This window comes from Coenobita brevimanus, chromosome 101, assembly GCF_032717465.1.
Source record: "Coenobita brevimanus isolate Jiangsu-jjx chromosome 101, ASM3271746v2, whole genome shotgun sequence".
NCBI lineage: Eukaryota > Metazoa > Arthropoda > Malacostraca > Decapoda > Coenobitidae > Coenobita > Coenobita brevimanus.
In genome coordinates, this window is record NC_137054.1 from 65,403,142 (window position 1) to 65,429,565 (window position 26,424).

At 46.9% G+C, this 26,424-nt stretch overlaps 2 protein-coding genes across 2 annotated transcripts; one reads left to right on the forward strand and one right to left on the reverse strand.

Annotated features, from left to right (window-relative positions):
* Nucleotides 1-19,421: 19,421 nt before the first annotated feature.
* LOC145415058 (uncharacterized) lies at nucleotides 19,422-20,144 on the forward strand. Its single transcript, XM_080284471.1, has one exon. It carries the CDS (start codon nucleotides 19,422-19,424, stop codon nucleotides 20,142-20,144), a length of 723 nt encoding a protein of 240 aa, XP_080140597.1.
* A 531-nt stretch (nucleotides 20,145-20,675) lies between these two features.
* On the reverse strand, nucleotides 20,676-26,209 carry LOC145415059 (uncharacterized). The gene is made up of 2 exons (XM_080284473.1): nucleotides 25,889-26,209; nucleotides 20,676-21,149 (listed from the first exon to the last, which is right to left on the reverse strand). Exons 1-2 carry the CDS (start codon nucleotides 26,207-26,209, stop codon nucleotides 20,676-20,678), a joined length of 795 nt encoding a protein of 264 aa, XP_080140599.1.
* Nucleotides 26,210-26,424: the final 215 nt, after the last annotated feature.

Consider the following 26,424-nt stretch of genomic DNA (forward strand, 5'->3'; position numbering starts at 1 on the left):
ACGTGTACACTTACCTCGTCCATTTCTGTCTGTTCTGTCACGTTTCGTGTTACATTACGTTTAGAAAATAATTACATGTCAAGTTAATTAATGTGCTACACTGCTACTGCATTTTACTGAAAACAGAATATATTTTTCTACGATTCCGGGAGATTAGAAATCCATTTCGGGAGACGGGAGATTATACAGGAATCCGGGAGATTTCTGGCGAATCCAGGAGGGTTGGCAAGCCTACCCACTTACCTTGACCCCGATCAGTTCAACCTTAACCCTAACAAATGACAGCCTTACCTTAGTTATCGGCTTCACATTCCTGAAAAACAAGAGCAGGAATGGGAGAGCATCTGTTACTGCCAAGGCCACGGCCACAGTGGCCAGCAAGGCAGCACCTCAGCCGCTGATTGGCTGGAGTAAATCACGTGACTGACCCTGACCCACAACTGGCTAGTTTAAAAAATGTTGCTTCTCAGTTATTATCGATTTTCTGCGGAAGGGCCATAAGGGATCAAAGTGTTTGCACTGGTGAGATCTGACTACAGAACATCCAAAAATAAAAATATCCTTTCTTGCTGAAACGAGAGCAGACCTAATCTTGATCCAAATCGCAACTGACACTGAGATACTTTCCTAATACATACATACATACATACATACATACATAAATACATACATACACACATACAAAAAAAAACAACTAAATCACAATAGCTATCCCTTGACGTGGCTAATAATGACCATCAGCACAACATATCCCATTGTCCCTCGTCTGGCCACTGTAGGTTGTCTTGTGAAGCGTTAGGGATCACCGACACGATCAGTGTCGGTGTCGGAGCATGTTTTGGAACCCTATTACCGGTGCTCGGGTAGTGATGGTGTGAAGGACAACACTGAACCAGCAAACCTTCCCGGCCAGCCACATGCACCAGCCTAGTAGTTGCATTGCCACCAGCCTGGGTTGCTGCCACACCCCACCCAGGCGCCACCCTGTCACACACACTCCGTTATCTTGTTTTAGTGGAGCAGGTAAATGCAGTTTTTCAAGACAATCAGGCAAATGGTGATACAAGCACCAAATTTGGCATGGTAATTCTCAAATGGTTACTATAGTCTATTTGACTGACCTGTGCACCTGAGATGTATGGGACAAGTAGGGTGTGACCTCTTCAGCTACGGAAATTATTCCATATTTAATCTGGCTGCTGGTATTGAAGGCATTTTAAAAATATAAATATATATATTAAAATAAGAAGAGGTGTAGATTTAAATCATCGGCGGCCAATCAGCAGCCGCGATTCAAACACACACTACTCGCCCCATACTTCTGAGCTGCACAGGTCAGTCAAATAGGGTATAGTCAAGTCTGCCTGATTGGCCATTTGAAAATCCATGATGGCGGCCATTATTCAAGATGGCAGCCATATTGACCTTCAAAAGTTTATTTTTCTTATAGATATTGATGTAGTTGGTTAATCTGAATGTTCATGGTGTCGATATGTATGTTTTCAAGCATGCTCAGATGATTTTTTTATAGCTTTAAGTCCATTGAAACATTTATATGAACATAAAATAACACTTTTAGTTAAAAAATATAACAAAAATAACTTACTAAAAATAAGAGTACTCACTATTAGCACTGATTCCTGTGGCTTCTCCTGACAGTACATCATTGTGCATTTACTGCTGTTCACATATGCAGCTGCAGAGTGCTGAGCAGGAAAGTCCAGAGTGAAAGCCTTTGCATCTCTGGCTGCAGTCTTTCTTACAGGAACATTTGGTCAGCTCCTGACAGCATGTCGCAATCGGGGGAAGAGTCGTCCAAAGTATCTGCCATGCCTCTCCCTCTGCATCCATCCCCAGTTGACGGGACTGTTGGTTTCTGGATTGGAGATTGTTGCCTAACCCCAGATACCAGCCTGGAAGGCAGCCCGCTCTGCAAATACCTTAAGGGCTGCCTGGGTTGGTGGAATGGAGTCATATGGTCTCAGCGTGCGGCACAAGATATTTAGTCTTGCCTCATCTACGCCAGTGGCTGCACTAGATCTGTCGTACATGAGGACAACAAATCTGTCCAGCTTCTGCAGGTCAGCATCAGCAACTGTTGTTGAACATTGGCTGAGTTTGGCGAATGTTTCTGAAACGTCATCACAGACATTCCATGTGTGCCATGCAACTTTCCTTTCCCACGGAAGCCAGACACAGCGTCACAGCCAGTGAAAGCATGAAAGTATAGGACCACACTAGCTCTCTTAAGCCCTATCGCAGAAACTACATCATGAACTGGAATCCATCGATGACTGGCTCCTTGGCCAAAGGCAATACACTTGTTATCAAGACCAAGCTCCTGTAGTGATGGCAGTGCAGATACTGCTATGACGACCACGTCAGTGTCATTGGCTTTGATGACGAGGGACTTGCTACCATCAATTGCTACATCCTAGCATGCTCAAATATTTATGTCTGCTTCCTCATGACAGCATGCAGCCACAGCTTCTAGGGACTTCTCTGTGTTGCTAACGGCATCTCCTTTTGTCACAACCACCGTGCTTGTCGTCTGTGTTTCACACATTTTCTCCCCGAGAAAATGGAATAGTTCTGTCTTGGTTTTGTCATCTCACAGAAAGCTTCTCCAGTTTTGGGGAGTCTTACTGGTCCCTGTAACTCTTCTCCTGATCCCGTGTCCTCGTTTCGACCTGGTTTCAGACTTCAGACTTAACTTTTTGTACACATCAAACACTACATCCACCCTATTGTATTTGGCACCATAGAATTCCACTCTGGGCAGGATGTCTTCTCTGGCATAGGCATCAAAAGTCCTTGAGGTGCGTGGAGGCAGGGCATTGATCAGTGCTGAGCCATCTATGATGATGGCATCTCCATGTGGTTCTCTCTTTCTGCAGCATTCACTTTTGCTTGAAGAATTTCAGCCAGCTGTGACTTCTGACATGCATGAAGCTTGCCATTGTCACTGAGGGAGACAGGAGCTGACTGGTTCTCATGCTTGAAGAATTCTTGCAAGTCACACTGTCTGTTCTGACTGGAGATGAAGAGTCGCGAGAACAACTGACAGTCATCTTTCAGTACGTTTTCTTTGGAATTGCTAACAACATGATCATGTATGAAGAAGGAGGATCTGTTTTTCTTGACTGGGTGGTAGAACAGACGTTTACCTTCATTTCCTAGTCCCTCTAAGAATGACTGGAATTGCTCTTTTCCTCCGTCATGGTGTGTACCAACCATTTTAGCAAGATCTGGATCTACAATTCTCTTTGTGTCAGACGCCAGACTGTCAGATGAATCTTCTTGGAAAGGGTTGCCCATCTCCCGTAGCACCTTGGTATGTGTTTCCACCTTCTCAAAGAAAGACTTCTGCGCACTCTGAATCTGTTCATGATGTCGGCTGCTGGTGGTGGCTCCGTCTTTTGCACCTCATGCAGCTTCATATCCAGCAACAAGACGATTCACTTCAGGTCCATCCACCATCCACCTTCGAAGTGCTGCTGGATCCTCAGTCAACCCAATTGCTCCTCCATCGCCTTTAATCACTTTATTGTTTTGTTCATGTGCTTGACCAAAAGCAGTGCAAGAGAACTCTCTTTGTTGTGGACAACAAAGTTCCCCTTGTGGAACTCCCTCGCTACCTCTGGATGTTGTTGTTCAAGGCACATCATGTCTCGATGGTGAATTGGAAGCCATCGGGCATAATTAACATTGTTGTTCACAAAGAAGTAGGGGATCAACTCTGAGAGTGTTTCAAGGTAGAGTTTGAAATTGTTTTCCCTAACTGAGCGGATCAACATGAAGATGGTGAGCTCCACGTCCAGCACAAGGTTCCAGAATTGTAACTGTGGACTCTCAAGCCTCTGTTGTTTACACCAGTCTTCGAAGCCCAAATCTGACATTTCAGACTCATCGCAGCAGTACCCTTGGTATGCCTCCTTCATCAGTTTGTACAAGCTGTATGATGTGATTTGATGTGCTAGTTTGTCTTAGTTACACTTGGTACAGACAGAAAAGACTCTGCAGTACCAGATGAAGCTACTCCTGCTTCAACAAGGGAACCAAACCAATCCAACAACTGTATTGTAGTGGCGTTCCTAGTGATCTCAGTGCAGCCATCTCTACGTGAAGTCCCCTGAACATAATAACATACCTGTCTTCTCCATACTCAGGCCAATGCCACTGGATTTGTTTTGTCAGGGAATACAGTGGCTGGTCTGCAGCTGTGACTGAGATCTGACCTGGGTGCAGAAAAGCCACTGTATCACAAACCTTTTCCATGACATGCCTGACGGTTGCCACAGAGTGTGCTTGATCTCGAAGCAGGGGCAGCAGAGACGTAATTCTCACTTCAAATGACTGACTCCTCTTCTGTGCTACACGGTGAGCTGTCCACGTGATGCAGACTTCATCAGCCACTTTCTCAACGAGCAAGACCTCTTCCAACCAAGCAAACTCTTCCTGCAGGTGTGGCTGGATTGACTCAGGTGCTGGCAGTGACTGAGGTGCTGCCAAGGGAGGACTGGGATTCTTCATAATATAAGCTGGTCGGATTTTGGTGATTGCCTCTGGAAGCTCATGAATTTTCTTGACCATCGTATCTGCATTCCGTCTGAGTAACTCACGTTCCTCACCAGCCCTCACCAGCCTGCTCAGGAATGTTGGAAGATGGACACACTGGTCCCATGGAAGGACGTTTTGGCCGTAGTCGCAGTGGGGTTGTGGTCAATATTGTCCACTGCTGGAGTCGTGAACAACTGCTTCCTCAAGACTGGTGGATACACCACTGCATCAGCTAACTCTGAACCCCATGCTGGGTTGCACAGCAGTGATGCCACCAGTGTGCCCTGGTAGTGCCTGACAATCACTTCCTCACATGCTGAGACCTTTTGCACGCAACCCTCACCTAGTTTTGCCCTCGAGCCAATGCGGTGCACCAGGGTATGGTTGTTGCTGTGTACATGCAACTTCTAGGAGCCATTGGTGAGCTGGGCCAGTGATATGGACCAGTGTCAGCAGTCCATGTAAAACATGTGGCTGAATGCTGAAACAAAGGTACTTCCTCTACCACTAGGACCCTACACCCCATGTTTATATTAGTAGCTGCTGATGTGTACAATGTTGCAAGCCAGCAAGCCATGCACTCAGGAAAAAACATAAAACCAGTCATAAATAAGACAAATATATATACGAGAGTATCAAAAATAGAAAAAAATCATATGAACATGCTTGAAAACATACATCAGTTTCTATTGTTTAAAAATCATCTTTCGAAGGTCAATTTGGCAGCCATGTTGAAAAATGACCGCCATCTTGGATTTCCAAATGGCCAATCAGGCAGATTTAATAAGTAGCCCCTAGGGTATGATCATGTCAAAATTCTTGCTTGTATCACCACTTGCTCTCTCATCTTAAATGTCGGGACCAACTGCCTAGTCCCGGGCTCCTACGCTCTTCATGGGGCAATGTAGGATTGGATGATGGATGGGTGGATGGATCACCACTTGCAAGATTTTTTCATTACCCGCTCTACTATTTATTTCCTGTCCTCCAAGTGCCAAACAGACGAGTTGGCAGTCCGTTGCCAACTCGTCTGTTTGTGGTCCATGAACCTCCTGCCCAGCACCTTGCAACCCACTCACCGGTAACAGGTGCTGTGGCAGTTCCCTACAGTTCAGTGAATCCTGGCCATTTCCGTTAACTTTATATTTCTTTACTTACTAAGAGTTATTATAGTATATATATATATATATATATATATATATATATATATATATATATATATATATATATATATATATATATATATATATATATTGTTACGGAACAGAGAGAGATAATGAAAACTTCAAGTGAGAATTCTAAAAATCACTACTGTCCCACAAAGTTCCAGGTTCAAAACAAAAGAGTTAGGTAAAATTACAAGTTAAAGTTTAATGCTCAAACTAACAACTAAACATTCAGGACTCATAAGGATAATGTAATGGCAAAAAACAGGTTAAATATATGGTTAACTGCAATAGCCTCTATTAACACAAAATTAGCAAGAGTAAATTTATCTAAGTCAGCCCTGATAAAATAAGAAAACCGGATAATGCTCAGTTAATGCAAGATATATTATTACAGATACAAAATATTATTATTAATGGCTGACATCAAAAATTCCACATGAATCACAAAAACCTTACCAGGCCTACGAATTAACACCTTATGCTATACAGTACAAGAAAAAAAATGTAGTAACACTTATACTCAAATTACACAGCAGCTAGATGGTTGGAGACTTCCTGAGCACTCACAAAAATAATAACAACTGTACAGGGGAGGACAGAGATGTGAACAAAATGAGTAGATCTAAGTGGCAATTAATGCAGAGACTGAGCTCATTATATAGGGGCCGGCAGAGCTTGATACAACTTGTAAGAAGGACGCGCAAATGAAGCCATAGGGGACAAAGAGTTGACACTCCTGCTCTGAACAACAGAAAGAACGACTTACTCTACCATAAGGAGGAGAAGGGGGGAGTGAGGTAGAACATGCCAGTCTGGTCACTATGGAAGCCACGAGGCGAATCGTGATCAAACATGCAGCATACTGTACGTTAGAATTATACAAAGGATGATGAAATCATAGGCTATATTGTCATGCAGCATACTGTACGTTAGAATTATACAAAGGATGATGAAATCATAGGCTATGTAACAATATATATATATATATATATATATATATATATATATATATATATATATATATATATATATATATTAGAACTCGGACTGTGCCTCCATTGCCTACCACCATGCTGCTGGTGCCAACACTGGAGGAAACAGTCATCAGAGGCCACCAAGGACTAATGAAGTGTTAGCAATCAGGAAGGAGTGGGATACGGAAATGGGTGTTACGAAAATGTTAATGTAAAACCCATAGTGGTGGTGTTGGTGGTGGTGGTGATGGTGGTGGTGGTGGTAGTAGCTCTTCTGAAACAGCTCTCGTTTGGACAAGTGCTTTGCGGCCTGCCAGGGCCACAAAGCACTTGCCCCAGCGTGACGCGTGGTTCTGGGATGGCTCCAGTGTGAACAAGTACTAAGCTACCTAACAGATCCGCGAGGCTCTTGTCTCTGTATCTATAGCCAGGCGCCTCAATCCCTTAAGGGGTAACCATAAACAAATCGTCTCCATGTCGCCTTGTTCCCTGCCATTTCGCAGCCCTCCCTCAGCTCACACACTCCTTTCTCATAAACCTTTCCACTTCATCCCTGCATCTCATCCTCGGTCTCCTCCTTCACCTCACTCAAATACACTCTCCTCGTTAGTCTTTCGCTCTCCATCCTCCCCACATGACCAAACCACCTCAGTGTATTTCTTCTAATGCTTCCTATCACATCCACATCCACACCACAGCGCTTCTTCTCTTCTTCATTTGCCAGTCTGTCTCTCCTTGTAACTCCACAAGCTCCTCTCAAATACCCCATTTCCACTGCTCTCACTCTTGAGTTGTGTCCTTCCAAAAAGGTCCAAGCTTCACTTCCATATGTCAGAGTTGGTATCATAATACTATCAGCCAGCATCTTTTTTACTCTCATGCTCACTTTCCTATTCCTTATCAGTGCTTTCAAAAAACCAGCAATCATTTTTCCTTGTTGTACCCTTTCATGGACTTCATCCTCTAAATTTCCATCCTTACTCATAACACTACCCAAGTACTTAAACGCACTCACATTTTCCATTTCTCATCATCCAGCCTAACTGTACATTCAGTGACTTCATTTTTCTCGAAAACCACAACTTTACTCTTCCCTACATTCACCTTTAGATTCCGTTTCTTACACGCTCTCCCAAATTCATTCAGTAAGCTTTGCAGTTCCCCTTCGTCCTCACTTACCAATACCGCATCATCTGAAAACAACAGAATAGGAAGATTCCTAACGCTGCCCTCTCTCATTAGGGCCGCTCCAGCATCCACCGTCCTTAATATTTTCCACATTCCTTGTCTATCCACTCTGTCATACGCGAAATCCATGAAGGCTGCATACAACGTCTTTCTCATTTCTTGAAACATTGCTACTAAAGATCTTAGGACGAATTTCTGACCTACACAACCAATCCTCTTCCTAACACCTCCCTGCTGTTCTCCAGCTAATTCCTCTGTTATTTCCCTAACTGTCAATAAGTATCTTATATCCTACCATAAACTTATCCCATTACACTAAGAAGACAATATCCTACCATAAACTTATCCTATTACACTAAGAAGACAAAATAATGTCCCTATGAATACCACACACTTCTTTTTTCTTTTTTCCTTTGTACAGGGGAATAATTATACCCGACTTCCAATCCTTCGGGACTCTACCTTCCTCCCAGGGCAGTCTGCACATCTTCTACATCCACTCCACTGCTATCCCTCCCAACCTTTAGCATTTCACCACACACTCCATCAATTCCCTGAGCTTTCCCCATCTTAATTTTCTTCATTGCTTCCACTGCTTCCATCCTACTGGTCTCTTCCTCCCTTCCCATCTCCCTCCTTCTCCCAGCCATTCCCCACCCACTTATACTCGCACTACTTTCATTCTCTATGTTTAAGTGTTCTCTCCATCTGCTCACTTTTTTTTCCATCTCCACTAGCAATCTACCATATACATCTCTCCGTTACCAAACTCTTTATCATCCGAACTCTACGTCCTTCCCTAATATTTTCATATTATCTCCACTTCACATTCGATTCCTTCCAAATTCCTCATCCACTGTCTTCTTACTCTTATTAACCTTTTCACCTCTCTTTTTCTCCATATATAACTCTCTATTTCGCCTCTTAACTTCATGCCTCTGCATACCATCCACTCACTATATGCTTTCGTTTTTTGCACCACAGCTTGTCTCACCTCTTCATTCCATGATGCTGTTCCTTGCACCACCTTCCGTCTTCTCTTCACCCCACACACCACCTCACACGCTGCACAGATTTCTTCTGAATATCTTGCACACATGTTCCACCTCCGTACCTGTACCAAATCATATTTACCCAGTTGCTCCTCCACTTCTTTCTTTTATTTATTTATTTATTTATTTTTCACCCTCTTGTAACCTTTCTACCCTCTTTGTACGGGCTACTTCCTCCTGTTCCTCCACTGCACTTGACCACCACCAAGTGGTGTTCAGAAAGTCCACTTCCCCAACCTCTGTATGCTCTTGCATCCATTACATACCCTTCTCATTCTGTCATCCACAAACCCATAGTCTCCGTTCATCCAGCGCACCACCCACACTTCTCATCACTCGCCACGTATACCTGTGTATCATTTAGTGCCTGAAGAGGGTATTGGCTGTCACCAACCCTCTCCCAGCACAAATGTCCACTAGAGCACTGCCATTCTCATCCACATCTGCAGGCACATCCCACTCACCAACTACTACATTCACCTTCACATTCCCTACTTTTCCATTCATATCTCCAGTCAAAAACACTCATTCCTTTCAACTTTTCCTTGCACGCTTCCACATTTTCCCAGAACTCTTCTTTCACTCTGCTTGCGTAGGCGCACAAACACACAATCGTCCACGTTCGTAATCCTACTTTCAATCTTACCTACACAATCCTAGTATCAACTGATCCATACTCTCCTTCCATCTCTTACGCATAAAAATACATACTCCCTCTTTTGCCCTGTCATTCTCACCTTTCCCGCACATTATACCCCATCCATACTCCCACTCTCTCATCTCTCCATTTAATTTCAGTTAATTCATATATGTCCACTTATACATCCTCAAGCACCAGGGCAGTCTCTCTCTCTCTCTCTCTCTCTCTCTCTCTCTCTCTCTCTCTCTCTCTCTCTCTCTCTCTCTCTCTCTCTCTTCCACCTCATCATTGGCACCCCTTACATTCCATGTTGCAATCCGTATCGTGTCCTTTGTTCGGTCTTTGGTCGTCACCTGTCCGTCAGTCCTGGTCCGAGGCTTCTTGTGTGTATTTTTAGTTAGATGTTTTCCTGAGAGAAGCACTAACCCCCCGCCAACCCACTTGTTGACACATATAGAACAGGTGTTGGTTGGTTAAAAGGTTACCACCCTGCGTATTAAATAACTTCCTGGTTTACAAGAAATCATTTGGCTTGCCACTCACTATAGAGCTACCCTGAAATACTGTAGAGTACCGCTACACTATGTGGGTGGATGATGGGCGCCCCCACCTACCACAAAGGGTCATGCTTTGATAATAAATGTTGATAAGAGAGAAGTGATGTCTGTATAGGAAGCTAATTCTCAGTGTGATGCGACGGTGAATGGAGAGAGACCTGAACTGGCAAGAGAGTTAATTTTTTCCTTGGTGCAATAATAGAAATGAGGTAAATGCTAAAAGAAAGTGGAAAGTAGAGTGGCACAAGGAAGAAAGTGGCCTGTGCTTTGAGGGCACTGATACTAAAGAGAGGTCTGAGTGTGAAGGCTGCATGAAGATAAGAGGATTGCATAAAGGTGTTTTAGTGCCCCCATTTAGGTATGGGTGCGAGATTTTAGTGAGGCACGAGAATGAGAAGTCATGAGTAAGAACAATGGAAATGGAGTTATTGAGGAACATATGTGAAGCACATAAGTTAGTGTGTACAAGACGTAATTAGAGAAGGACATGGAGTTACGAAGTGTCTTGACAGTAGAGCTGAAGAGTGTGTTCAGGCGGTATGGCAGGTTGAGAAAAGCTGTAAGTAGGGTGATGAAACAGGTATCTGTGAGCGAGTCTCATGGCGGAAGAAGGCGTGGTAGGCCAAGATGGTGGATCGATATGGTAAATTAGTAGGCCTATGTAAGCAAGCACAGTGTGGGGTCGTGGTACATGAAATGACGAAAGTGAGTTGTTGGACTGACCTTGCCTGATAAGTGTTGCGAATTACTTTTGTATAAAAAAGGTGCCGATCATCATGGCTGTGAGGTAGAATACACATTCCAGAAGCTTGAATGGCAAATGAATGGGTGTGTCGCCCATTTCACTAAAGATGCTGTTAATTAGTTCTCCCTCTACCATACCTTTTTTCTTTTCTTGCTTTGTGGATCCCTCACCCCACCCTAACAGGGGAAAAAGACGTTGGAATGATGATGAAACGAGAAACAGGTGAAGGCAGTGACATTGCGGGCAGGAAGCTTGGTGATCGGTACAAAGAAAAATAAAATATAAATAAACAAATAAATAAAAGAACACAGTGTGTGAAGAATGATGAAGGAAGGGTAGTGGTGAACAGTGGGGATATCAAAGTTGCTTGGAGACAGCATTATATCCGGTTGTTAAATGAGGAGATGACTGGGACAAAGAAGGTTTGGAGCCAGCAGATCCAGTGTTTGGCCCTTAGCCTTTGATTGACGCTGCTACTGTGAGTGAGGCAACTGGCAGGATGCAGGTGGGAAAGGCAGCAGGTGTGTCTGGGTTGACTGCTGAAATGCTGAAGGCCTCAGGGTATATAGGAGTGAGGTTAGTCACTGACCTGATAAATATGATTGTATATGAGTGTGCTGTCCCAGATGGCTGGCTGAAGAGTGTAACTGTAAATGTGTACAAAGGGAAGAGTGATGCCCTGGAAAGAGGAAATTACAGAAGTATAAGGCTTTTAGATCAGATAATGAAGGTAATGGAGAGAGTTCTGGTATGATTAAAGAAAGAGTGAATATTGGTGAGATACAATTTGGGTTTATGTCAGGCAGGGGGGATCACTGATGCCATATCCATTATTCGACAGCTTCAGGAGAAATATATCGAAAAAATAAGGGAAGTGTACTTTCTGTTGATTCGGAAAAGGCCTTTGACAGAGTCGCTAGAGAAGTGGTGAAGTGGGCAATGAGAAAGCTTGGGTGGTTATGTTGATGTATGTGGGTGCTCGCACCCAGTTAGGAATGAATGGAGATTTGAGTGGGTTTTCCGTGAATATTGGTATGCATCAGGGGTCAATTAGGAGTCCCTTGTTTATCATGGTACTTGAAGCCCTCTCACGTGACTTAAGAAATGAACTCCCGTGGGAGATGTTGTATGCTGATGACGGTGTTCACTGCAGAGAATGAAAGAGAGGCGGAGGAAAGATTTAGGAAGTGGAGAGATGGTATAGGGCACAAGGGCTTATGAGTAAATGCAGATAAAACAAGTGATAGCTAGTGTTGGTGGCGGTACTGTCAAAGAAGAAGGAGAGTGGCAATGTGCAATTTGCCACAAAGGCGTGGGAAGTAATTCCATCTTGAGCAGTGTCAGTGATTAGTGGGTGCATAAGATATGTAGTGGTATTAGAGGTAGGCTGCGAGATAATGCTGATTTTATGTGCGGCGTGTCGGGGAGATGGAGAGAACACTTTAAGGAATTGTTGAACATACAGGATGGAAGTAATGCGAGTATAAGTGGCTGGGGAATGGCTGGGAGAAGGAGGGAGGTGAGAAGACAGGAAGAAATCGGTAGGATAGAAGTTGTGGAAGCAATGAAGAAAGTTAAATTGGGGAAAGCCCCAGGAATTGATGGAGTGTGTGGTGAAAGGCTGAAGTATGGGGGAGAGTTAGTAGTAGAATGAATGTGGAAAATGTGCAGATTTGCCTGGGAGGAAGGTAGAGTCCCGGAGGATTGGAAGTCAGGTATAATTATTCCTTTGTACAAAGGAAAAGGGGAAAAAGAAGTGTGTGGTAATCATAGGGGCATCTGTCTTCTTAGTATAATAGGAAATACGTATGGTAGGATATTATTGACAGAGTTAGAGAAAGAACAGAAGAATTAGTTGGAGAAGAACAGGGAGGCTTTAGGAAGGGAAGAGGTTGTGTAGATCAGATATTCATTCTTAGATCGTTTGTGGAAAAGTTTCTAGAGAAGGGAAAGAAGTTGTATGCGGCTTTCATGGATTTGGAGAAAGCATATGACAGGGTGGATAGACAAGGATTGTGGAAAGTATTAAGAATATATGGAGTAGATGGGAAGTTGTCGAATGCTGTGAAGAGTATGTATGATGGTGCTAAGGCTGCAGTGCGTGTGGATGGTGAACTGAGTGAATTTTTCTCTTTGAAGGTTGGGTTGAAACAGGGATGTGTCTCCATGGTTCTTCAATCTGTACATGGATGGGATAATAAAAGAGGTACAAGGTAGGGTAGTGGATGTTGGAGTGGCCCTGGTGAGTGAGGGTAGTGTTTGGAAACTCCCTGTACTGTTGTTTGCAGATGATACTGTGTTGTTGAGTGAAGACGAAGGAGAGCTGCAAGGCTAGGTGGATGAGTTTGGGAGAGTGTACAAGAAACGGAATCTAAAGGTGAATGTAGGGAAGAGTAAAGTGATGGTCTTTGAGAGAGGTGAAGTCAGTGAATGTACAGCGAGGTTGGATGGTGAGGAACTGGAAAATGTGAGTACGTTTAAGTACTTCGGTAGTGTGATGAGTAAGGATGGAGGTTTGGAGGGTGGAGTGCTTGAAAGGGTACAGCAGGGAAGAAAGGTTGCTGGTTCCTTGAAAGCAGTGATAAGAAGCAGGGAAGTGAAAAAGTTACTACATGACAGTATTGTGATACCAACTCTAACGTATGGAAGTGAAGCTTGGACGTTGCTGGAAGGACACAAGTCAGGAGTGAGTGCAGTGGAAATGAGTTATTTAAGAGGAGCCTGTGGAGTCAAATGGAGAGACAGGATGACAAATGAGGATATAAAGGAGCTTTGTGGTGTGGATGTGGATGTGATAGGAAGCGTTAGGAGGAATACACTGAGGTGGTTTGGCCATGTGGAGAGGATGGAGGGTGAAAGACTGACAAAGAGAATGTATGTGAGTGAGGTGGAGGGGGGAAGAGGGAAGGGGAGGCCGAGGATGACATGGAGGGATGAGGTGGAGAGGTATATTGAGAGAGGGGTGTGTGAGTTGGGAGCGGGACAGTGAAATGGCGGGCGACAGGGCGACGTGGAGGCGATTTGTTTGTGGCCACCCCGAACGAGATTGAGGCGTCTGGCAGTTGATAGATAGATAGTGTCGGGGAGAGCAGGTGGTGATTGTCAGGCGTGAAAGGATTGAACCAGTGTCTCTTGAGTGTATGTAAGAGTCTTGTTATTTGGGGCATATGTTATGTGCCGGAGGTGGGGCTGGGATGAGAAGTGGCTGGAAGAAGTTCAAGGAGCTGTTGCCTCTCCTGACTTTGAGAGGGCTCTTCCTGCGTGCTAGGGGGTCTTTGTATGCAGCATGTGTTAGGAGTGTAATGTTATATGAGAGTGAGGGCCGTACGTATAAAAACAATAATAAAATTTGTCTTAGAAGTCCTAAAAACGAGTCGTAAGTACAGAGTCTTCGTCATAAACTTGCGTCTTAAAGTGTCGCTTAGCTAGAGGTGTGGTAAATGTAGCAACTGATTTCTGTGAAACTTTTATTAAAATCCGATTAAAAGCAGAGAAAATAGGCAGTAAAATGTATGAAAGTATCATGTAATATATAAATTAATTTTTTGTTAAAAACATAAGGAAAAAATTTCAATAACAGGAAGTATATATTTGCCAGCAGTGTTGAGTGCGAGCGATAGCCTGTCAAAAACAAGGCAAACGGCGTAGGGACGAAGAGAGGCTGTTGTACCGAGCAGACGTGCTTCCCTCCTAGGTGCCCGGAGTGATTATCAGTTAAAGTGTGTAGCTCTTCCTCGGCAGCTAGTGCTTCCTCTTGCTGCGAGGTGGAGTATGACCCAGCCTATTTCAATGGATACTGTGGTGTCGGCCATGGATGTAGCGGAGGCAGACCCTTCCAGGCCACTGGGAAAGCGCCCCATAGGCGAGGCTGCCCCGGAGGAGGATAAGGTGACCTCTGGCAAGTCCCTTAGGGTGTCGTCACCACCCACAGCTGCATCGCAGATTGTCCTGGGTGAGGATGCGGCTGCACGACAGAGTGCCGAAGGTGCCGGTGAGTCAGTGCCAGCAGCAGCTGTTACCAGAGTGGTCCCTAGTAGGGGTGAGCCAACACCATCCACTGCTGTCACTATGGGTGTCCAGGATGCGGGTGAGTCTGGATTGGCCTGTTATATCATTAGGTCTGTGCAGGGGTCCAGGATTTTTAACAATCCCCGGCGGCTGTCTGACGCCATCAACTCATCCCCCTTTGCCAAGTATTGTGTAGAGGGTGGTACTAAACCACTGGGTGATGGGTCTTTCCTCTCTCTTCATCTCCGCCATCGTGATCTGGCAAAGCTGACCAGCCCAATGGAGACCCTGACTACCTTCGGTGAGTGGGAGGTCACGTGCCGCAGGGCCCGGTCCTCTGGTGATGCAGCAGCCCTCAGCTATGGGAAGATTGGGCCAATCTCCCTGGATGTTGATATAGAGGATTTGGTAGACGGCCTCCGGCCCTTTGACAATGAGTCGTCTGTCTTATTAGAGGCTTCTAGGATTCCTGTACGTTTTCCTGCCCCAGATGCTCCTCGGTTTTCCCAGCGGGTACGCCTGGTGTAACGGGGCCCTCTCCCATCCAAGGTGCTGTATGGATACATTTACTACAATGTAGGTATGTATGCTTCTGCTTTGTTGCGTTGCTATAACTGCCTTCAGTATGGACACACGCGAATCACTTGCCGCAACAAGACCAGGTGCTCGATGTGCAGTGGATACCACCCTTTCAGACCCAGTGAGGGGCAGCCCTGTGACTGCAGCCCCAGGTGCTACATGTGTGGTGGAGATCACAGGGTGGTGTCTAAGCTCTGCCCTGTATATCAGAAGGCCTTCAAGATCCATGAAGAACTCCGCCAGGGTGTGATGCCGGCCCAGGAGGTCAATAGACGGTTGCGTGCTCTCCAGCCCTTGGTCCGTCCCCCTTCAGCATTGCCCAAGTCGTCTCCCAAGGTCTCTCAGGTGAGGAACGGTGTGAGTTTTGCAGACAGTGTTGTTGGCCGCAACCGCTTCGCTGTGCTGGAGGACTTGAGTGATGAGGACTGTTCCCGCCAGGATGTATCGTCAGTGGAGGTGTCGACCAACCCTGCCTCCCCTGCTGCTGTTGTAATCCATGAGGCCCGTCCTTCACGTCCGGGCCGCCTCCACCCCCGTGCCCCTCACCGCCCCCCACCTAGTGCTCCTTCTGGACCGGATGCGGTCCTTGCTGAGGGTGTCGGGGATGTTCCTGCCCTGCCTAGCTCTCCTGACCCACGTCTGCGACAGTGTGATCGACCTACAGCCCCTTCAGTGCGTGCCCATCCAGTGCGAGTATCTGACCCCGCCTCCAGCAATTGTTCACCCTCCTCGGACTGCCCTCCTCCCTCCGGACCTGGCCAAGGCTTTTTTGATCTTGTCTCTGAGGCCCTGCAACTTTATCGCCACGGACTACCATTCCTTGACATCTGCTCCTGCCTCTGGCCCAAGGTATTGTCCCTACTCTTGTCCTATTCATGCCAGGCCTGAAACATCTCAGCATTATGTTTTGGAATGCGAGATCCCTTGTTCGGAAGTCACAGGATTTTAAAGTACTCTTACATGATTCGCAGCCTTGTGTTGTGGGGGTATGTGAGACCTGGCTGCACCCTCACCTGCGGCTCCAACTGGTTTTTTTTTTGACATACAGGTGTGACCGTCCTCAGGGAAGGGGCGGGGGCCTGTTGTTGGCAGTGCGGGAGGACACCCAGAGTGTGTGTCTCACCCTCACCTCGTATCCTGGGGGATGATTGGAGGTCCTGGCTGTCAGGGTGGCCCTCACGGATGGCTGGGCTTCAACCCTCCGTTGTTACAACCCCTGCCAGGATGTGTCCAGAGAGGAGCTCCTCCACTACTTTGATCAGTTGCCAGCCCCTGCCTTCATCATGGGGGATTTCAACGCCCATCACCACCACTGGGACCCCGCCTTGGCTGGAGCCCCCAATGCCACAGGTTCCTCTCTCTTCCAGGTGCTTCTTGAGTCTCACAGGTTCAGACTTCTTACGCCTCCAGGTCTCCATACCCGGTTTGCTCCTCACAGTGGACAGGCATCTGTACTGGATCTCAGTTTGGGTGACGCAGTATTCCATCATCCGATGGTCCATGTGGGGCCGTACATGGGCAGTGACCATCTTCCCGACTTTTGTGACTACCTGACATTGTCTCCAAGAATATCACGAGCGAGTCGTCCTTGCTGGCAGCTTCACGACGGTAGATGGACGGCCTTCCAGGAGGCAGTGTCTGCTAGCTTCCCTGGTCGTTGGGGCCTCTCGGCTGAGGATTTTTCACAGATACTGGTGCAGGCTGGGCATAGGGTGTTCAGTCAGTCAGCCCACCTTAGTATAGGCCGATTGGGGGTGCCATGGTGGTCGGCTGCTTGTGCCTCGGCTGTGCAAGCCCAGCGCCAGGCCTGGCGTGCCTGGAGTCGTTACCCCACACGGGCCCTTGGGGATCGTTACCGACGCCTGGATGCAGTATGTAAGCACACCATCAAGGTAGCCAAGCAGAAGGCATGGTCCTCTTTTTGTTCCAGCCTCTCCTTCTCCACCACATGCTCCCACACCTGGAGGTTTTTGAAGGCCATGAAGGGTGGCCCGACAACATATTCATATCCCTTGTGTCGTGATGGAGCGGATCTCCTGGATGACCTCTCCAAGGCCGAGCTCTTGGCGTCCTTCTTTGCGTCACAGCTGGGTGTTCCTCCGACTTTACCTGCAGCTCCCGAGTTTATTTCTGCCATCCACAGGGGCGTCTCAACTCCCCCTGCCAGTGACCTCCATTGCCCGTTCACAGCCATTGAACTCCGGGATGCCGTTGCTTCTCTACACCCGAGGAGGGCGGTTGGCCCTGACATGGTGGCTAATGACTTCCTCCTACATCTGCCGCCCAGCCTACACAGTCACTTGCTGTCAATTTACAACAACAGCTGGCAGACCGACACATTCCCTGAGGTATGGAAGGAGTCAGTGCTGCTGCCTTTCCCCAAGCCAGGCAGGGACCCCACCATCACGTCATCTTATCGGCCCATCGTTCTTCTGTCCTGTGTGGGGAAGCTGCTAGAGAAACTGGTGGCTCATCGGCTCTCTTGGTGGATGGAGTCCCGTGGCCTGCTCTCCAGGGTTCAGTGTGGTTTCCGGCCGGGCCAGGGAGCTTTGGACGTCCTATGTCAACTAGAACACATGGTACATGACACCTATAGACAGCGACTCTACATGCTTGCCCTCTTTATAGATCTGAAGGGGGCCTTCGATTCAGCCCCACACGATGGCATTTTGTACCGCCTGTCGTGCCTGGGAGTCTTGGGCCCACCCCTGGCTTGGATGTCGAATTATCTTGCTGGCTGCAGCTTTGTGGTGTCGGTGGGTGGGGCCTTGTCGGATCCCCATCCTGTTCATCGGGGGGTTCCGCAAGGGTCTGTGCTCAGCCCACTCTTGTTCAACGTGTTGCTGTCCAGCCTGCCTCAGATCCGTAATGCTACTCTTCTGGTTTACACAGATGACGTCACCATCGTGTCCCAGAGCCCTTCCTTTGTGGAGGCGCAGCAGTTTCTGCAGTCAGTGGCATCCACTTTTTTGGCTTGGGCCCGGAACTGGGGCCTTGCCATCAATGCTAACAAGAGCGCAGTGATGCCCTTCACTCTACGCCGCTTGCCATCATCTCCAGCAATTTCTCTGGACTCAACCTTAGTCCCTGTTGTTCGGGAGCATGTGCTGCTTGGTCTCCGGTTGGATGGGCCCATCCTCACTTGGCGCAGTCACATAGAATACGTATACTTACGGTCATCATGTGCAAAACGACTTGACATCATGAAGAGTATTGCTGGATCCCGCTGGGGGGCATGCAGGGACCTTTTGTTGGCGTACTATCAGTCCGCCATCTTGGGGAAGATCAACTATGGCTGTTCGGTATATGGCTCAGCAACTCCTACACAACTACAACGGCTGGACACTATTCAGACGACCGCTCTCCGGATTGCGCTGGGTGCTTTCTGCTCCTCACCCACATTGTCTCTGCAGGCTGAGGCAGGTGTTCCCCACCTCCACCATACCAGGATGAAGTTGACTTGTCGCCGCTACTTTACTATCCAGCGCTTGGCCGATGACCACCCACTCCCGAAGCTCTTTACGACGGCAGGGGTCTCGACATCTCATCCATCGTGGCCCATCAGGTCTCGACGGCCCCTCTTGGTGCGTGCTCTCCAAGTTTACGACACTCTGGGACTTCCTCCTCCAGCTCGCCACCCTGTCCGATCAGTATCTCCTGTGCCCCCGTGGAGGGACCTGTCCTCACCTGTGTCCTTAGACCTCCCAGAGCCCTTTTGTAAATCACGGGATGGCCACCTGGCCCCTTGCATTTTCCTGCAGATGGCTGGCTCCATCTATCTAGGGTTCATGGCTATCTTTACCGACGGCTCCCGCTCCTCCACCCCTGCAGCAACTGCCGCTGCCATCTTCGTAGAGGACTACTCCATCTGCCAGACATGGCACTTAGGGGATGCCCATGATGAATCACTGCTGAACTCTTCGCAGTCTTGAGGGCCCTGCGTTTTTTGATGTCTCATTCCTCTCCTCGGCCGGTGGTCATTTACACTGACTGCAGAGCAGCCCTTCATCTCATCGCTTCTTCTAAACCCTGCTCCATACGTCATCTGGTTTATGACATCCAGGATGACCTTGCTCAGCTGCTGCAGGGAGGCTGGAAGGTACGTCTGCAATGGATTCCCTCCCATGTGGGCATCAGGGGCAATGATGTGGTGGATGCAGCAGCTCGGATGGCCTTGACTTTTCCTAATGTGGAGCCCTACCCCTTGCCGGCCATTACTCACCGTCGCCTCTTAGCCACGAGGTGTAGTCAGGCATGGAATGCTGATCTCCACGCCTCCCTCCCCACAACAGCGCTGGGTTTATATCGCTCCAACTCATCGGACCAACCTTGGGTACGCTCTGTCTCCCGGATCCTGGACGTCGCTATCACCCGCCTGCGTATTGGACATGTTGGACTGGCATCACATCTGCATCGGCTACGACTGCACCCAGACTCCTACTGCCAGTGGTGTGTGAATCAAGAGGAAACTGTGGCCCACTTTCTGCTGCATTGCCCACGCTTCTACTCCATCTGCACCACCCTGAGGGAGCGCCTTGCAACCCTTGGTATCCTGGACTTCACCCTCCCCATCCTTCTTGGTGGAGTGGGCCTAGATCGGCACCTACGCCACTCAGTTCTACACCATGTTTGTGTCTTCCTCCGCAGATCGGGGCAACTTCGCCGCCTGTGATTAAACAGTTCTGCTACACCTGAACCACCGTTAGGGCTACATCTGACTACACGTCGGGTCCAGCCCTTCAATCAACACCAAGACCAAAACAAGGCAAACGTGGTCACTCTTGTGTGCGATTCGGGGAGAAGAGCAAAAGATACAATTGAAGGCAATACAGCCCAGCAGAGAAGGCAAGAAAAGGAGAAACATTACCGAAAACAAAATTGGACACCGGATAGCATACTGCTGTTAGCACGACTACCTCGGATAATGTAATAATCCTAAAAGGGAGCTTCGTTTCAGCGGGGAGTACACACATTGTGCCTGGCAGGGTGCTTGGAAAAGCATATGTGACAATCTTAATTCCATATACTCAGGCACTGACAGAAGCATAAAGGAGTGCCAGAAAAGGTGGCAGACTGTGCAGGCTGAGGCAAGAGCCTGAATTGCATTGTACAGTGAAGGTCTGGTTGCAACAGGTAAGGATCAGCCTCCATTGCTTACCTTCAGTGATTGCTTACCTTTAGTGATAGTTAAGAGGCATAGGAGTCAGTGCTCATAAAAGGTCCCTCTTCTCTGTTTTACAGTCTCAACATACTTGTCATACGAATTTTTAAAAGCATTCACACTCTGGCTCGTGACTACTTCATCCGGGAGACTATTCCAATGGTTCACTACTCTTGCATTACAAAATTTTGTCCTCCACGTGGTTCTGTGCCTGAGTTTGACTAGCTTCAGGCTGTGTCCTCCGGTGTTTGGTTGGTTGTCTCTTGATGCAAGTTGAAGAAAATTTCCACCTTTAACAACATCAATACCGTGGGGTACCTTGTATGTCTGAATCATGTCACCACGTATCTTCCTTTCCTCCGGTGTGGTGAGGCCAAGACGGGCCAGCCTTTCCCCATAGGACAGTTCGGATAGCTCTGGGACTAGTTTAGTGGCTCTCCGTTGTACTTGTTCGAGCTTGTTAATGTCTCGACGAGTGTATGGTGACCCTGCTTGGACACTATTCCATCCGGGGGCCTGATCAAAGATTTGTACAACGGGAGAAACATCTCTGCATCCAGGAATGTGTAAGTTTTTCTTAACCCTTACACCGCGGGCATCTTTCCCAATGTTTTGCATGTCCCGCGGGGTTATTATTGCTCCGACAGACTCTCAAAAAATATTTGCCAAAAATCAGTTATTAGTCCTAGAATATTAAAATTACATATGCATATGGCATATACCTTCAGCTTTCTCCTGGGATGTTTGTTGAGCCTTCGTTGATTACCGTAGGACTTGTGGAGACCTCTGAAGTTGGGTAACGAAGTCTCCTCTTTACACTTCCCGACAACCCATAATATGATTACCACAGCCAGATATTAACACTATAAACACTACTCTATGATTATCAAGTAGTTTGGGATCCATACTCCAAAAAAAACCCACTGAAAGCAATGAAAATTACGGGCGCGTATGACCTTCCCACTTGCGCTAGTTCGATGTTGGTATTCTGTCATTTATTATTCATAAAACCCCTCACACTTTATATTTCTATTACTATACAACACTTCTATACATCTGGAGTCTTTATCCATAAGTTTCCTTCAGTAGTATTAGTTTATTGTCACTGAAGTCATTCAATTTTTCATTCAGTAAAATACATAGAGAGCCACGGATTCACTTTCACTGTTATAACATCAAGTATTTGTACTCATATTCTTATATTACTAATTACTTACATTTCTATTTACATTTTCTATTGTATTTTCAACATTTACGCTTCTATTTTACTTACATTATGTTATTCACTGTCACTTTCAGTAAGATAAAACTATAATACACTGTTCAATCATATGTACTGAACATCCATTGCTTTCACTTGCTATTTACACATTATTTACACATTATTTTAACATTCCTTTCCTTTCCCACTTGCACTTTTAGAACTGCTTCTGGCTGTGGTAATCAAAGAAGCAGGTAACACAGAGGGGAACCTGGCACTCAGCACACTACCAAGAGGTGCGTTTGTGCTCAGGTGTGCGGCAGGTGGTATGTGCACACACCTGGCACCTGCGGATCGCAGCCTTCCTCTTGCCTGTGGCTGGCATTTGCACCAGTCTGTGCCGATCCATGTAAGCCCTCTGCTCAAGTCTGTCGGGAAGTGTTACTGGATGGCGCCTTGGAGTTGCTGCTGTCACCCTACCATATCTTTCAAGCAGCTGCTGAACACAAGTCCTGGTGAACAACCTCAGGGAGAAGGACTTAGGTGGCTTGACCTTCATCTTGTACAGGATGAAGGCGTTCAGCATCGTCATGTCTATGAGATGCAGAAAAACTTTCCTGCACCACCTAGTATTCTTCCTGAGGCAGTCGATCTCTCCAATCATCATGTCGGACTTGTCCACCAGCCGCTTGTTGATATTGTAGTCCAACACAGCATCAGGTTTCATCACAGGTTTGCCTTTCCTACGGTCGACCTTCCCACTGTCCGTCATTTACCCCTTATGTACGGTGGTGAGCATGTGCACGACCCTCTTGTCATCCCACCGTATGGCCAGCATCTTCTCAGACTTGCGTAGGTGCACATCTCCTCGCTGCGAGGTTCCTGCCTCTGGGAATTTAGGGAAGTGGGCACGATTACTCTTCACAGTGCCGCAGGAGCCAATGCCGAACTCTGAAAGGTATTTGGCAAGTTTCAGTGCTGTATAATAGTTGTCTGTATACAGCACATGATTCCCACCAAAATACCTTTCAAGGAGCACTTTCACTACACAGCCTGAGAAGCCAAGGGGGTGTGTTTTATCAAGATTGACAGTGCTGGCTGAATAAATGACGAAGTTAAGGATGTACCCTGTCTTACAGTCGCACAGTACAAAGAACTTGATTCCAAAGCGATGGCGTTTGCTTGGAATGTACTGCACAAACCTAAGACGTCCTCTGAAGAAAACCAAGGATTCGTCAATGACAACCTTCTGAAAGGGGTGGAAGAATGTCATAAACTTATCCTTCATTCTGCTCAGAATCTCCCGGATCTTCCAGAGTGGTTCGGTTTGGGAAGGTACATCGTTGTCGGCAAAGTGCAGGTTTCCCATGATGTTCTGGAAATGATCTCTGGCCATGTACTTATTGAAGGTGGGTGAGGGTAGTAAGGGGTCCATGGACCAGTATTCTTCCAACTCATGCTTCTTTGAGTGTGGTATGAGAAGCATGAGGGCGAAGAACACATACAGCTCCTTCACTCCCAGCATGGACCACTGTTGCATCTTGGCTGCACCTGTACCACTTGCAGCACATTGTAATTCATATCTGTTGGTCTCATCACATATGTGCTGCATGACTTTGTCATCGAGGAAGGCCAAAAGGAAGTCCACACACTCAGCATCCTCATCAAGAGTGAAGGCAGGCTGTACTCCTGAGGAACTCTCGTCAAAATCGAGATGTTCAGGGACAAAATCGGACCCTTCCGTCCACGTGAAGGCGTCCAGGATTCCCTGTCGTGGCAGTGTAGGGTGGGTGAGGGTGGAGGGTGGCTGTGAGGCAGATTTATCACATTCAAGGTCACTCGCACTGACCCTGGGTTGCCGTACAGCACTAGCAGCCCTTACTCTACTAGCAACTCTACTTTTACAGGTCAGGGATTTACCTCTTCCTCTACGGCCTGCCTTCACTGTTGATGCTGGTGGTGACTCCAACGACGAAGACTCCGGAGATAATTCAGCAGGAGAAGAGGAAGAAATGAGTGAAGTGGGGCTTGGGAAATGGGGAGGTGAATCAACTCGGGACTCATAGCGGGCTGGGTCACGCGGGGCCATTGTTCCGGGGCTAACCCGCCGCCTTTTCACTCCCTTCCCAAATTCCTTCCCTTGCTGCACTAACGGCTCCTTTCCCTTGGAGCTAGGGATCACTTGGGACACTGAAGCACTCGTACTAGTAGGTTCTGGCACGATTTCCTCACCTGGCTCATCACATGAATCCCCCGAAGGGTCAAAATCACTATCCATCATCACCATTGATAATTCGGCTAGTTCACATTCCACTGCAGAGTCACTTTAGTCCTTTCCTGCTTCCCCCTCGAGTTTTTCTGGGTGTAGAGGTCACGGGGCCCTTTGCAATGGGCACAGAAGCGGCAGAAATGGCGGGGCACGAATGCGACATGCTTTGACCACAGAGGAGGACAAGGAACTAAATGCCGCGGCTTATCTGAGAAGGCAAGGGTTGACAGTGACAATGGGGCTGACAGCTGCTAACTTACATGCTAATAAATTATTGGTAGAAAATCTCGGCAATACATAAAGAAATAAGGTAGTTCCAGGTGAATGTAAATGTTACTTAGGCTTCTCCCTTCCTTTCTGATATATATTTTTATTACAGAAATAGATTACAAGGCATAATTCAAAGGGGAAATTACCGTGGTATGTAGCGAATGAATGCATGTGAGGTGTTGTCAGGTGATAATTAGCCAATTCCTGGTGTATACCACTATCACTTACCTTATTTTTTTTTTGGTATAAATATCTAGGGTCACATGTTGCTGTGGATGGAAGAATAGATGCAGAAGTGAAGTTTAGAATAAATGAAGTAGGAAAGGTGCTGGGAGGAATGAAAAAAGTGTTTAAATGTCGTTCGCTTAGAATGGATGTAAAGAGAAGGCTGTATGAGGGTGTTGTGGTACCGACTGCATTATATGGGGCTGAAACATGGAATATGGGTGTAGCAGAGAGGAAAAGTTTGAATGTAATGGAGATGAGGTGTCTGAGGAGTATGTGTGGAGTGACGCGTATGGATCGGGTGCGAAATGATGAAGTGCGAAGGAGAACTGGAGTTGTTCAGGAGATGGCTGGTAGAGTTGAGCAGAGGGTGTTGCGATGGTTTGGGCATATGGAGAGAATGGATAATGAGCGATTGGTGAAAAAGATAACTAGATCTGATGTGAGAGGTGTAAGGCTGAGAGGAAGACCACGAATAGGATGGATGGACAGTGTGAAGAAAGCGCTGGATGCGAGAGGGATGTCTGTTGAGCAAGGAAGAGTGGCTGTGCGTGACAGAAATAAATGGAGAGAAATTGTGAATAAATAAGTGATGACGCAGCCCTGAGGGGATATTCTCCCGCATTTGGTCTGATCAGCTAGTCAGGTCAGGTGCAGGTAAGGGGATGGGTATGTTATGATGTGGCAGGGGTAAACCAGTTCTGCTGTCGGGCCCTGCTGCGGATGTCACTGATTGCACTGCGCAGTTGACCCTTGTGCGGTGTGGTGCGGTGAGGATCTGTCCGTTCTCCCCTTTGGGGCTAAGATGTGAATGAATGTGTTTGAAGGGATGAGTAAATGGAGAGTGTGTCGTCCTGTCTCGGCTACCTCCCTTTCCTTGGGGGAAGCAGCCTAGGTATATAGATAGATAGATAGATTATTTTGTATAAGTATAGGGCATAGGGCTTATTTCAATGGATGAAATCTGTGGAAAAATCCGGGGGAGATTTGCATAGCGCAGAGCAGCTGGGGAGGTGAGAGGACAGGGTAATGGAGGGGAGGTAGGGAGGGGAGTCAGGAATGGGGGGAAAATGGCTAAAATGTCAACAATGGATGGGAGTACAGATGAGATTTGGAGTGCTGACTAGTGTTGGACATTGGCAGTACTGATAGATGATACAAGCCACCACTTGAAAGCCCGGGATAATTCAAAATAACACAGAATCACAAAAGTGACGCCCCGCGGTATGATCCATTGCGCCCGAGTGTCACGAAAGTGACACCCCGCGGTTAAGGGGTTAAGAGTCCCACCATGCAGTTTGCATTGGTTGCTGCCTTGGCAACTTGTACTGTTGGCTTCAGGTTTGAGGTAACGTATACACCTAGGTCCTCCTCCTCCTCTGTGGTGGTTAGTGGAGCATCACCCATATGGTACTGGTACTCTGGATTTCCTCTCCCAAGATGCATCACCTTGCACTTCTCCTCACTGAAATTTAGAAGCCATTTTCTGCTCCACTCCTGTAGTCTGGTGATGTCCTCCTGAAGAATCTCTCCATCTGATGGGTTTCTGATTCTTCTGTAGAGCTTGGCATCGTCTGCGAAGGGCTTATTGCTTGACCGTACCGAGTCCATAAGTTCCTTTTTCATTTTTTTTTTTTTTTTTAATGTCCAGTTCTTAAAGTACTGCATACAGTGAAAGCATCCCTATTAGTTTCACAAATTTAATCATACTAGCTGAGTAGTGTTGTGGCTTTATTCATCCATTGAATTGTTACTGTTAGACCATGTAAAAACATTCTTGGTAAGGTAAAGGTTTAAGCAGTAGAAGCAGCAGAAAAAGGTTATAT